This window comes from Pseudophryne corroboree, chromosome 10 (assembly GCF_028390025.1).
Source record: "Pseudophryne corroboree isolate aPseCor3 chromosome 10, aPseCor3.hap2, whole genome shotgun sequence".
NCBI classification, from domain to species: Eukaryota; Metazoa; Chordata; class Amphibia; order Anura; family Myobatrachidae; genus Pseudophryne; species Pseudophryne corroboree.
This window is the reverse complement of record NC_086453.1, coordinates 81,865,603-81,879,780: the sequence shown is the minus strand read 5'-3', so window position 1 is coordinate 81,879,780 and position 14,178 is coordinate 81,865,603. Positions and strand designations below refer to the sequence as shown.

The following is a 14,178-nucleotide window of genomic DNA, read 5'->3' as shown; positions in this document are numbered from 1 at the left end:
TAGTCTATAGGTCTCTGTCAGTCCCCACATCGTTAGAAATAATGTTTAAGTGCTTGTATGGCTGTGAATATCTTAAAAAGATACAGGAGTGCGATAACAGATGCAGCGGATGAGCTTAAAAGGAGCTGTAGCCCTACAATCTGTACATCGCAATACATGGAGAATGGGTGCAAGGGGTGATGGGAATTGTACAATAATAATAATAATAATAGTTAGGTACTCACTCATCAGCCTTGATCTGCCAATAAGCCATACGAGTCACATTCAGGTAATGAAAGTCACCTGTGTAGTATTTAGGGTCTGTGCCTCCCAAGAGCAGTTCTCCTCCAATCGGTGCAGTAGGGTCTCTTCATCAATGACACAAGAAGAACTGTAAGATTCTACAGTCGCATGTATCTTAACAAAGCATACTAGTATAAGAAGAAATATCAATCTGTACCTCTTGGGTCTAATGTATTGATCTGGATATATACAAGTATTAGCTCTATATCCTCTTTGGCTGCTAAATTGATAAGGGCCGTCTACTCAGTATAATGTTCGCCGACCCTACCCATGTACAGTAATAGAGTCATCTGAGTGGACATATATACGGACTGTAGACAATAAAAATGGCGCCAAGCATTTTGGGGGCCCTGGGAATCAGGCACCTTGATGTCGGCAGGTATAAAATGCTACATTAAGCATTTTCCACTCGCCAGCAGTACAACTGTACACATAATGGCAATTCATCCTGTTTACAGCTTTACTGGTGGCGGGTGTACATATGCTGCCTTCTGGGGGCCCTATAATGCTTGCTGACATTTTCATTGCACACTGAGCAAGTGCACTACAACCCATCTGAGTGTTGAATTACAGTATTTAGAAATTCATTTCAGGTACATTCAAGTACATTCAAAGATTTTCAAATGACATTTTTGTTGAGATGTCTCCATGATGCTACTTTGAGGAGGCTTCATGTCCTTTACCAAGATGGCCACTGTTTGGTCTTCTGATCATGTGTGGTGCCATCTTGTCACTTTGAATGAACACCATAGTGGGATACGGATGTTTTCCACTTAACTCTAACAAGGTCATGCAATTATACCTCAGAGGCCAGATGTACTAAACCTTGGAGAGTGATAAAGTGGAGAGAGATAAACTACCAACCAACTAGCTCCTGTCACTTTTCAAAAACAGCCTGTAACATGGCAGTTAGGAACTAATTGGTTGGTACTTTGGGGTCAATTTATGTAGCAGTGAAAAGTGTGGAGAAGTGAGCTTGTGTAGATGTTGCCCATGACAACCAATCAACATTGAAGTAACATTTATAATTTGCATATTCTACAATTGTACAGAGCAGCTGATTGGTTGCATCGGCAGCTTCTCCACAGTCTCACTTCTCCACAATTTTCACTGCTTCATGAATAGACCCCTCTATCTCTCTCACTTTATCATTCTCCTAAGCTTAGTATCCATTGGATACTTAGTATTGATGGATACTGCTACTACTTGTGAACCACTACCCACTTATAGTACCGGCTCTGCTCAAGCTCCATCATCCAGATACCTAGGGAGTATATTTACTGAAGTGCAGGTTTTCAGAAGTGGAGATGTTGCCATAGCAACCAATAGGTCTTAAAGGTGCTAGGCAAATGATAAGTAAATCTGGTTGGTTGCTATGGGCACATCTTAAAGGTGCTAGGCAAATGATAAGTAAATCTGGTTGGTTGCTATGGGCAACATCTCTACTTCTGATGGCCCACATGTTAGTAAATATACCTCCTGAGTGTGTATAACAGTGAGTACAGCTGTGCAGCCAGGCTGCTGCATAATAAGCTAAAGTACTGGTTAAGACATGGACTATCTGGTGATTTCGATGGTGCATGCTATTTACTCTGCCTATTACCACCAAATAGCGCCTGATTCAGATTTGCACACAAACTTCATTGCTTACATATAAATCCAATGTTTGAGGGTCTGCATATGTACAAGCACCGCTCGTCGCATGTGTAGAATAGTCCCTAGCAGACTTCCTGGACCCCGACCCCGGCAGAGGAGTTCTGATGGCCAGTCTCTGTAAGCTTTGGCCAAGAGCTGCAACCATCACTGCCGATGGTCTTGATGGTGATCCGATGTTGCGTGCTCGGATGCAGCCCTTGGATCACAGATGCTGGCAGGAGGCGTCCATTTCCTACTGAGGCCTGCTGCTACATTTGCCTGTTATTTGTACACTCCCTGTGGCTGTGCGCTACTGTACAGATGAGAATCAGGCCCATAGTACACACACACTCAACACTTATTTTGTTTGAATAAAAAGATTGAAATGAAAAAAAAAAAAGATGAATGGATGCTGTAATATCACCAATCAAATCACTGGATAATAGCGCTTCCCTAATCATCTTGGTGATACTTTGTGCCCATAAGCCTGCTGAGGTGCATCTGACAATGCACAGGAAAGTAGCCCTTTTTATATCAAATAAACCTGACACACACACACACACACACACACACACACACACACACACACACACACACACACACACACACACACACACACACACACACACACCTCTCTCTCTCACATTACAGAGAGGTGTTTATTATAGAACTCCTGTAATGTGATCGTCACTCCCCCTGCTATCACCGTCCCATCCTCCATATGTCCCTGATCTCTGTTGCTCCTCGGGGGCTGTGGCAGATACTGCGAATTTGCATCAGGTAGAGCTGATTATTTTACTTATCAGCTATGTGTGTACTATGTCTGGCACTATATGGATACGGGGGGGAGGGGGGGGGGAGGTGTATGCTGGCCTTGCTGGTTTGTGCTGTGTGTTCACTTATGAGTATGAGGGAGTGTATGCTGGACACTGTGGGATATGGGGGCTGTAGATACTGTATGCGTGTGGGAGGTATGCTGGACACTGTGTGGGCATTGGGGGCGAATGCTGGGCACTGTGGGTATGGGGTGATGTATGTTGGGCACTGTGTCGGTATGGAGTGGTATATGATTGGGCACTGTGGTTTTGAGGGGTGCATGCTGGGCACTGTGTGGGTATGAGGGACACTGTGTGGGTATGGGGAATGCATGCTGGGCACTGTGTGGGTATGAGGGACACTGTGTGGGTATGGGGAATGCATGCTGGGCACTGTGTGGGTATGAGGGACACTGTGTGGGTATGGGGAATGTATGCTGGGCACTGTGTGGGTATGAGGGACACTGTGTGGGTATGGGGAATGCATGCTGGGCACTGTGTGGGTATGAGGGACACTGTGTGGGTATGGGGAATGCATGCTGGGCACTGTGTGGGTATGAGGGACACTGTGTGGGTATGAGGAATGCATGCTGGGCACTGTGTGGGTATGAGGGACACTGTGGGTATGGGGAATGCATGCTGGGCACTGTGTGGGTATGAGGGACACTGTGTGGGTATGGGGAATGTATGCTGGGCACTGTGTGGGTATGAGGGACACTGTGTGGGTATGGGGAATGCATGCTAGGCACTGTGTGGGTATGAGGGACACTGTGTGGGTATGGGGAATGCATGCTGGGCACTGTGTGGGTATGAGGGACACTGTGTGGGTATGGGGAATGCATGCTGGGCACTGTGTGGGTATGAGGGACACTGTGGGTATGGGGAATGCATGCTGGGCACTGTGTGGGTATGAGGGACACTGTGTGGGTATGGGGAATGCATGCTGGGCACTGTGTGGGTATGAGGGACACTGTGTGGGTATGGGGAATGCATGCTGGGCACTGTGTGGGTATGAGGGACACTGTGTGGGTATGGGGAATGCATGCTGGGCACAGTGTGGGTATGAGGGACACTGCGTGGGTATGGGGAATGCATGCTGGGCACTGTGTGGGTATGAGGGACACTGCGTGGGTATGGGGAATGCATGCTGGGCACTGTGTGGGTATTTGGGCAGAGCATGAACCCCCCTCCCCCCACCTTCCTCAATGGAGCGCCGCGCAACTCTTCTAACTTCCTATATTCTCCCTGAAACTAGTTTTCAAAAGTAGGCAAGTATGACACACACACACACACACACACACACACACACACACACACACACACACAAACTACACATTACACAGCTGTCTAAGCAACATATACAGTAACTAACATGTGTAATATAAATGGCCGATATACATCGTGGGCACGTCGGCAGGTGTGTACCAGTGATATGTCAGTGAATGACATCATTCACAGTCAAACTGCGTTTGCCGTGCAGCACAACTGATGGCCGATATATCTGCAGATATTGGGGGTAATTCTGAGTTGACCGCAGCAGTATTTTTGTTAGCAGTTGGGCAAAACCATGTGCACTGCAGGGGAGGCAGATATAACATGTGCAGAGAGAGTTAGATTTGGGTGGGTTATTGTTTCTGTGCAGGGTAAATACTGGCTGCTTTATTTTTACACTGCAATTTAGATTGCAGATTGAACACACCACACCCAAATCTAACTCTCTCTGCACATGTTATATCTGCCTCCGCTGCAGTGCACTTGGTTTTACCCAACTGCTAACAAAGTTCCCGCTGCGATCAACTCAGAATTACCCCCATTGTGCATCAGGCCGCCAGCAGACTCCCCATACACTTGCTGCAGAGGCCGCCGGGGACTGACATCACAAATGGGCATGCACATGTACCCAGTTGTGACGTCCGGCACAATACATCGGGCCGATGATTGGTAAGTGTGGATGGCTGATCTGTTTTCCTAGTGTGTGTGATGTTAGTGTATTAGAATGCTTAATATTTGTAGACACTCCCTTACTAATCTGTGTAAGCCTGAATCTTCAGTGATGGTCCCTGGGACCAGGGGGATGCTGGGAAGTGGGTGGTCCAGTGTGCAGTGTGCCTGGAGTTGGTGAGGGAATAAACAGCACAGCAGTGAACTCACATGTCTCTGTGTCCTTATGACTGGATTTACAAACATATGACCAAACAGTGTGTACCCAGCATTACTTTCTCTTGATGTATCAATTCCGTCAGCAGAAGCAGATCTCATAAGTTCTATGTGGGCTGCTAAACTCTCAGGTCTACCAAGCTCTGGGATGCAAAGTCCAGGTAGCTTTCTTCAGATGCCATTAGCCCAAAGTAGCCTATGGTCTACTCATTGGAATATTTTACCAGAGAGGAACCCACCGGATCCTGTCCCATCAGCCTTACTGATGTATGGGTCTAATTCAGACCTGGTCGCTGCAGTGGCAGCGCTCACAGGCTAAAGCCTATGCCGTGGTCACACGCGCAGCAGCTGCACTGCACATGCGCACACACTAAGATGCAAAGGCATCTCACTTGTGTGAACGCCTCTGCCTGATTGACAGGGCGGGTAGGGCCTGGCATGTGAGGCGGACAAGCCCTGTGCTGGGCGTCCCCCCGCATGTCCAAGAATTTGATGGTAGATGTGCGTTTCGATCAGGTCCGAATTAGGCCCTCTGTCAGGTAACATAAGCACTATATAGAAACTGGTGAATTTACTCAGGGGGACAGGTCCAAAAAGGTCACAGAGAATGTGAACCTTAATAAGTGAACTTGAAAGGAAACGGCTGAGCATTTTCAGTTGGCTGTTTGGTGTTTCATCACTTTTTGCTATTTCAGCGTTCATCACTGACTGTTAACTTAAAAAAATCTTTTTACCGTTGCAATGGGACAAGTAGTAGCCTGCGATATCACACAGCAGCTCTGTACAATTAGCCTTAGGTTACACTTTTTAAATTCATGCATCGTATGTTATACTCTCCCATTTTGGATTTTAGGTATATCTTATATCTTATAAAGAGTAGCCCAACACTACTCCTGGAAATGTGACATCTACAGAATCAGCCTTTTAAACTTTGTGTAAATTTAGTTGATGGGGTAAAGGAATTCCATATCACCCAATATATCCGGTAGTGCCAAACAGAGAAAATGCTATTCACAGTTGTCTGCCCAGCATGTGACAATGTCAGCATTCCACATGTCTACCTGGATGATATGTCGACACGATGAACTGTCAACAGTGCGTCTCTGGTGGTCTAGTGGTCTCTTACCTTTTCCTGCTGGCAGTGGTCAGCTCCAGCATCTTCTGGCCTGGGTACATGAGGATCAGTTCCGACGCAGGTGTCTAAGGATTGGAATTCTGGCGAGTATTTCTCCCCTAACCCTAATCCCTAACCCTCCATCTAGTGCCTAGTCCTAAACTCCTGCCCCCACGCAGCCTAACTCCAGCCTCCCACTGCAACCTAACCCTTTCCCTCTCAGAGGCGCCTAACCGTCGGCATCCTCAGAATGTTAACAGTTCACATGGCAATATTTCAGATGTCGGCATTTTTAACCTGTCGACAGTTTGAACCATGTCAATGTTCTAATGTTGACATTGTGGTGTGAAAATCGGGAACGTAAACATAGTTTCTGTTAGCCATTCAACCGGATACTACATCACATCCCACCATTGCTGAAAACTAAATAGCCCTTATAGGCCCTACACACATGCCGATATTCTGAAAGATATGAACGATCTCGTTCATAAATGAACGAGAACTCGTTCATATCTTTCAGTGTGGAGACTCCAGCGATGAACGATGCGCGGCCCCGCGCTCGTTCATCGCTGATCTCCCGTCGGCTGTGCATGCAGGCCAATATGGACGATCTCGTCCATATTTGCCTGCACTTCAATGCAGCCGGGTGACGGGGGGAGTGAAGAAACTTCACTCCCCCCGTCACTGCCCCCCCGCCGCCGGGTTGCTCGTCGGCCGTATCGGCCGTCGGGCACCTCGGCGGCGCATCGCCGAGTGTGTAGGGCCCCTTAGAACAGCAGATACAATAATAACAAACAATATACAATGGCCCTCATTCCGAGTTGTTCGCTCGCAAGGCGAATGTAGCAGAGTTACACACGCTAAGCCGCCGCCTACTGGGAGTGAATCTTAGCTTCTTAAAATTGCGACCGACGTAGGCGCAATATTGCGATTACAAACGAGATAGCAGTTTCTGAGTAGCTTCAGACTTACTCTGCCTGTGCGATCAGTTCAGTGCTTGTCGTTCCTGGCTGACGTCATAAACACACCCAGCGTTCGCCCAGGCACTCCCACCGTTTCTCCGGCCACTCCTGCGTTTTTTCCGGAAACGGTAGCGTTTCCTGCCACACGCCCCTAAAACGCCGTGCATCCGCCCAGTAACACCCATTTCCTGTCAATCACAATGCGAACGTCGGAGCGATGAAAATGCCGTGAGTAAACTTACTTTCTTCATAGTAAAGTTACTTGGCGCAGTCGCAGTGCGAACATTGCGCATGCGCACTAAGAGAATTCTCACTGCGATGCGATGAAAAACTCCGAGCGAACAACTCGGAATGAGGGCCAATATGTTATCTCTTAAAATTAATAATAATAAATAAAAAATATTGAAGAAAATATAATTAGCTTTAATCACTTTACACAATGAAATGGTTATTAGAAAAAATCTCCAGTACATGAAATTATCTTGTTTAAGCAAATAAAAATTGGGGATTGAATCTGGGAGATAACTGATTGGTCGAGCCCAGTACCCCTGTAGATCAGGCTAGTGCCCACAAATCTGTTGTGTAGTATATTAAACAGGTTTTAAATTCAATCAGTAGCTGTACATAGTGTAAGTAGTATCATGGTAAATTGCCTGCGCCGGGGAATTTAATATAAAAAAATATCTTACCTATTCAAGTAAAATGAAAAGACATTCTTTTCCACCAGTTTCTGCCGCATTATATTATCAAACAATGGAAGGACGCCATCAACAGAAATAGTAGGATATCCCATTCCGAGAATACCATCGAATCGGGCAGCAACAAATATAAACCCGGGCTGCTTCACTGCCTCTGCAAATGTCTGGTTTGTGATCAGTAGACTGCCAATCTGTGTAAGAGACCATCATAACAACACTGACATAACAACTGATGTGTAAGTAGAGTGGTAAAAAGCATATTGGCAAAATAAATCCATACCTCCCAACTGTCCCGATTTTCGCGGGACAGTCCCGGTGTTTGGGGACTGTCCCGCTGTCCCACCCGCAGGCCGCAGTGTCCCGCGGTGGGGTGCGGGGGGGGGCAGTTGGGAGGCTCCTGCATTCGCTGCCCTGCTTAGCAGAGCAGCGGTGAATAGACGCTGTGCGCATGCGCACAGCGTCTACTCTATTCACTGGAGACAGAGGGAGAGGGGGCATACCAGCAGCTCATAGAGCGCTGGGCATGCCCCCTCAGTGACGAAAACGGGGGCGTGGCTCGCGATTTGCGGTCCTCCCGTGAAGCCACACCCCTTTCATAGGCCACACCCCCTTTCCGGGAGCACGCGTGGCTTCGCTGCGCGTGTGTCCCTCTTACTCCAAGGGCAAAGTTGGGAGGTATGGTAAATAGCAGTGTGAACCAGGGCCGGCTCCATGCCTACTAGCACCCTGAGCGAAAACATGTAAAAGCACCCCCCCCATTAGGAAAAGTGGGCATGGCCTCTTGGAAAGTGGGCGCGGCCTCATAACTTCATATTATTAGACTATAAATAAATATGTTTTCACACCCCCTCTACGCACACAATTAGCAGCCTTACACATAACAGCCACAGTAGTGTTCCTTACACACAATGGGGGTAATTCCAAGTTGATCGCAGCAGGATTTTTGTTAGCAATTGGGCAAAACCATGTGCACTGCAGGGGAGGCAGATATAACATGTGCAGAGAGAGTTAGATTTGGGTGTGGTGTGTTCAATCTGCAATCTAAATTGCAGTGTAAAAATAGAGCAGCCAGTATTTACCCTGCACAGAAACAAAATAGCCCACCCAAATCTAACTCTCTCTGCACATGTTATATCTGCCTCCCCTGCAGTGCACATGGTTTTGCCCAACTGCTAAAAAATGTCCTGCTGCGATCAACTTGGAATTACCCCCAATGTCTCCAGTATAGTGTCAGATACACATAATGTCTCCAGTATAGTGCCAGATACACAATGTGCAGTGCCAGATATACATGATATGCCCCCCAGCAGTGCCAGCTACACACAATATGCCCCCCAGCAGTGCCAGCTACACGATAGTGTCAACTTTTTAGGGCAGGGAGGGCACATTTTTAAGTTAGGAGGGCAAAATGATGTACATACTGTAATGCTTGGTGCTCATCTACCTACATGGTAAAGCATGGACAGTGCGCGCCGAAGGCGCGCATCAAAAATTTAGGGGCGTTGCTTCGTGGGGAAGGTGCGTGGCCACATAATAGTGGCAATTCGCATTACACCACACAGTAGTGCAGTTAATACACACTGCACCAGGTAGAACCTCCTAGACACTTTGCGCCAGGCAGAGCACGTTAGACACTTTGCGCCAGGCAGAGCACGTTAGACACTTTGCGCCAGGCAGAGCACGTTAGACACTTTGCGCCAGGCAGAGCACGTTAGACACTTTGCCTAGCCACAGACGCCTAGCGGGAACACTACATGATATGCTCCCCAGCCGTGCCAGCTACACATGACATGCCCCCCAGCAGTGCCAGCAACACATGACATGCCCCCCAGCAATGCCAGATACATAAATGGCCACACAGTGCCAGATATGTAGATACAGAAAAGCCCCCACAGTGCTAGATAAATGCCCCCACAGTGCCAGATAAATGTCCCCACAGTGCCAGATAAATGCCCCCACAGTGCCAGATAAATGCCCCCACAGTGCTACATAAATGCCCCCACAGTGCTACATAAATGTCCCCACAGTGCTACATAAATGTCCCCACAGTGCCAGATAAATGCCCCCACAGTGCCAGATAAATGCCCCCACAGTGCCAAAATGCCCCCACAGTGCCAGATAAATGCCCCCAAAGTGCCAGATAAATGCCCCCACAGTGCCAGATAAATGTCCCCACAGTGCCAGATAAATGCCCCCACAGTGCCAGATAAATTCCCCCACAGTGCCAGATAAATGCCCCCACAGCCACAGTGCCAGATAAATGTCCCCACAGTGCCAGATAAATGCCCACAGTGCCAGATAAATACCCCCAGTGCCAGATAAATGTCCCCACAGTGCCAGATAAATGCCCCCACAGTGCCAGATAAATGCCCCCACAGTGCCAAAATGTCCCCATAGTGCCAGATAAATGCCCCCACAGTGCCAGATAAATGTCCCCACAGTGCCAGATAAATTCCCACAGTGCCAGATAAATGCCCCCACAGTGCCAGATAAATGCCCCCACAGCCACAGTGCCAGATACATGTCCCCACAGTGCTAGATAAATGCCCCCACAGTGCCAGATAAATGTCCCCACAGTGCCAGATAAATGCCCCCACAGTGCTACATAAATGCCCCCACAGTGCTACATAAATGTCCCCACAGTGCTACATAAATGTCCCCACAGTGCCAGATAAATGCCCCCACAGTGCCAGATAAATGCCCCCCACAGTGCCAGATAAATGTCCCCACAGTGCCAGATAAATACCCCCACAGTGCCAGATAAATGCCCCCACAGCCACAGTGCCAGATAAATGTCCCCACAGTGCCAGATAAATGCCCACAGTGCCAGATAAATACCCCTAGTGCCAGATAAGTGTCACCACAGTGCCAAATAAATGTCCCCACAGTGCCAGATAAATGCCCCCACAGTGCCAGATAAATGCCCCCACAGTGCCAAAATGTCCCCATAGTGCCAGATAAATGCCCCCACAGTGCCAGATAAATGTCCCCACAGTGACAGATAAATGCCCACAGTGCCAGATAAATGCCCCCACAGTGCCAGATAAATGCCCCCACAGCCACAGTGCCAGATACATGTCCCCACAGTGCCAGATAAATGCCCACAGTGCCAGATAAATGCCCCCAGTGCCAGATAAATGTCCCCACAGTGCCAGGTAAATGCCCACAGTGCCAGATAAATGTCCCCACACTGCCAGATAAATGCCCCCACAGTGCCAGATAAATGTCCCCACAGTGCCAGATAAATGCCCCCAGTGCTAGATAAATGTCCCCACAGTGCCAGGTAAATGCCCCCACAGTGCCAGATAAATGCCCCCAGTGCCACAGTGCCAGATAAATGTCCCCACAGTGCCAGATAAATGCCCCCAGTGCCAGATAAATGTCCCCACAGTGCCAGGTAAATGCCCCCACAGTGCCAGATAAATGCCCCCAGTGCCACAGTGCCAGATAAATGTCCCCACAGTGCCAGATAAACGCCCCCACAGTGCCAGATAAATGCCCCCACAGTGCCATCCATAAATGATTCACTCAGCCGCCCCCCCAAATACCTGCGGCGTTGGAGGGGGAGGAGTACTGCTGTCCGGGTGCGGCAGTGCAGGTCCGGGTCCGGGTGCGGGGGTGCTGGCGGGCGGGCGGCCAGGAAGCCTCCAAGTCCAAGGCGCTTGAGTGCGCTGTGCGCGCTGCGCGGCGCCGGCGTCTGACGTTAGACACCGGCGCCGCTCAGCGCGTATAGCGCACTCAAGTCACACGATGCTGCAGAGCAGGGCCGGCTCCATGTTCGAACATGGCGGCGCCAGCGCGCGGCGCCAATTAAGGGTGGCGCCCTGCGCGGCCGCTCTATTCGAACATGCCTAGAGCCGGCCCTGGTGTGAACTATACTGGATAGCTCATTGGCCCTCATTCCGAGTTGATCGCTCGCTAGCTGCTTTTAGCAGCAGTGCACAAGCTAAGCCGCCGCCCTCTGGGAGTGTATCTTAGCTTAGCAGAAGTGTGAATGAAAGGTTAGCAGAACAGTGCTGAAATTTTTTCAAGCAGTTTCAGAGTGGCTGCAGACCTACTCCTTCCTTGCGATCACTTCAGTCTGTTTAGTTCCTGCTTTGACGTCACAAACACTCCCTGCGTTCGGCCAGCCACTCCCCCGTTTCCCCAGGCATGCCTGTGTTTTTACCGGACACGCCTGCGTTTTTTAGCACACTCACGGAAAACGCTCAGTTACCACCCAGAAACACCCACTTCCTGTCAATCACTCACCGATCAGCAGAGCGACTGAAAAGCGTCGCTCGACCTTGTGTAAAACTACATCGTTTTTTGTGAAAGTACTTTGCGCGTGCGTACTGTGGCCCATACGCATGCGCAGAAGTGATGATTTTTAGCCAGATCTCTGCGCTGCGAACAACGGTAGCTAGCGATCAACTCGGAATGACCCCCATTGTCTTACGCAGGAATCCCATTCTCACATTCTACCTAGTTAATTACATTCTGCAAACAAAAATCCTAGAGAGCATGTAATACATAGAGTGTACAAACAAGGCCGGTGCTAGTGTGTTCGGCGCCCCCCTGCAAACTATAAATTTACACATAATAGCTCCTGTAGTCGCGCCGGTTACACACATAATACCCCCTGTAGTAGTACCGGTTACATATAATAGACCCTGTGGTAGCGCTGGTTACACACATAATTGCCCCTGTAGTAGCGCTGGTTACATATAATAGCCCCTGTGGTAGCGCCAGTTACACACATAATAGCCCCTGTAGTAGCGCTGGTTACATATAATAGCCCCTGTGGTATCACTGGTTACACACATAATAGCCCCTGTGGTAGCACCGATTACATATAATAGCCCCTATGGTAGCGCCAGTTGCACACATAATAGCCCCTGTAGTAGCGTTGGATACATATATTAGCCCCATGTAGTAGCGCTGGTTACACACATAATACCCCCTGTAGTAGCGCCGGTTACATATAATAGCCCCTGTGGTAGAGCCAGTTACATATAATAGCCCCTGCGGTAGCACCAGTTACACACATAAAATCCCCTATACTAGCGCTGGTTACATATAATAGCCCCTGTGGTAGTGCCAATTACACACATAATAGCCCCTGTAGTAGCGCCAGTTACATATAATGCCCACAGAAGTGCCATTTATACAATACATGCCCCCCTCCCACACACACACATAGATAGATACACACACACACATACATACACACACATACACACACATACACACACAGATACACACACATAGGGGGTCATTCCGACCCGTTCGCATGCTGCAGTTTGTCGCAGCAGTTCGAACATCTCGGAACTGTGCATGCGCGGCGGACGCATTGCGCACGCGTGTCATTGCCCGGCGACGGTCGTCACCAGGCAGCGACGCCACCAGCGGAAAAAGTGACCGCAGCGGCAGTTGCAAGAAGACTGACAGGCGGGAGGCATTCCGGGGCGTCAACTGACCATTTTCCAGGCGTGGTGAGGCGAACGCAGGCGTGTCCAGGCGTTTGGAGGGCGGATGTCTGACATCAATTCCGGGACCTTCATCTCTGGATCCGTCGCTCAGGGTAAATAAGTCTGACCCTGGTCTTGTTTTACAGGAAACTTTTTTAGCATAGCAAGGCTGCACAAGTGATCGCAGCCCTGCTATGCTAAAATAAACTCCCCCATAGGCGGCGTCAAATTGATCGCACGAGCAGCTAAAAGTTGCTACGTGCAATCAACTCGGAATGAGGGCCATAGTGTAGATACATACACACACATACACAGATACAGACAGATACACACACTTATATACACACACATACATACACCCAGACACACACACACACACACACACACACACACACACACACACACACACACACGGCCGGTTAAGGTCTCTCTGCACCCCAGGCAAAGCTTCAGCCTAGCGCCCCATAACCTGCAACCCATAACCTTCCCACCACCTCCCGTAGGGGAGATGCAGGTGGCCACTAGGTGGGCAGGAGTGAATTGCATCATAATACAGAAAAGGGACAACACACAAGGACCTTTAAAGTTAAAAAGTTAATTGTAATCAAAGTCACAACATTTTGTAACTGTGTGCACAATGGCCCTCATTCCGAGTTGATCGGTCGCAAGGCGAATTTAGCAGAGTTACACACGCTAAGCCGCCGCCTACTGGGAGTGAATCTTAGCTTCTTAAAATTGCGACCGATGTATTCGCAATATTGCGATTACTAACTACTTAGCAGTTTCAGAGTAGCTCCAGACTTACTCTGCCTGTGCGATCATTTCAGTGCTTGTCGTTCCTGGTTGACGTCACAAACACACCCAGCGTTCGCCCAGGCACTCCCACCGTTTCTCCGGCCACTCCTGCGTTTTTTCCGGAAACGGTAGCGTTTTCTGCCACACGCCCCTGAAACGCCGTGTTTCCGCCCAGTAACACCCATTTCCTGTCAATCACATTACGTTCGCCGGAGCGATGAAAAAGCCGTGAGTAAAAATACTTTCTACATAGCAAAGTTACTTGGCGCA

At 48.9% G+C, this 14,178-nt stretch overlaps 1 protein-coding gene across 3 annotated transcripts in view; it reads right to left on the bottom strand.

The window, feature by feature from the left end:
- The window catches only part of LOC134966074 (cathepsin D-like), a 71,725-nt gene that overhangs the window by 22,689 nt on the left and 34,858 nt on the right, over positions 1–14,178 (bottom strand). For all 3 annotated transcript variants that reach the window (XM_063942540.1, XM_063942542.1, XM_063942541.1), the window contains exons 5-6: positions 7,655–7,854; positions 225–347 (exon numbers count right to left, since the gene is read on the bottom strand). In XM_063942540.1, coding sequence (XP_063798610.1) covers positions 225–347; positions 7,655–7,854 — 323 coding nt within the window. The remainder of the gene's footprint in view (positions 1–224; positions 348–7,654; positions 7,855–14,178) is intronic.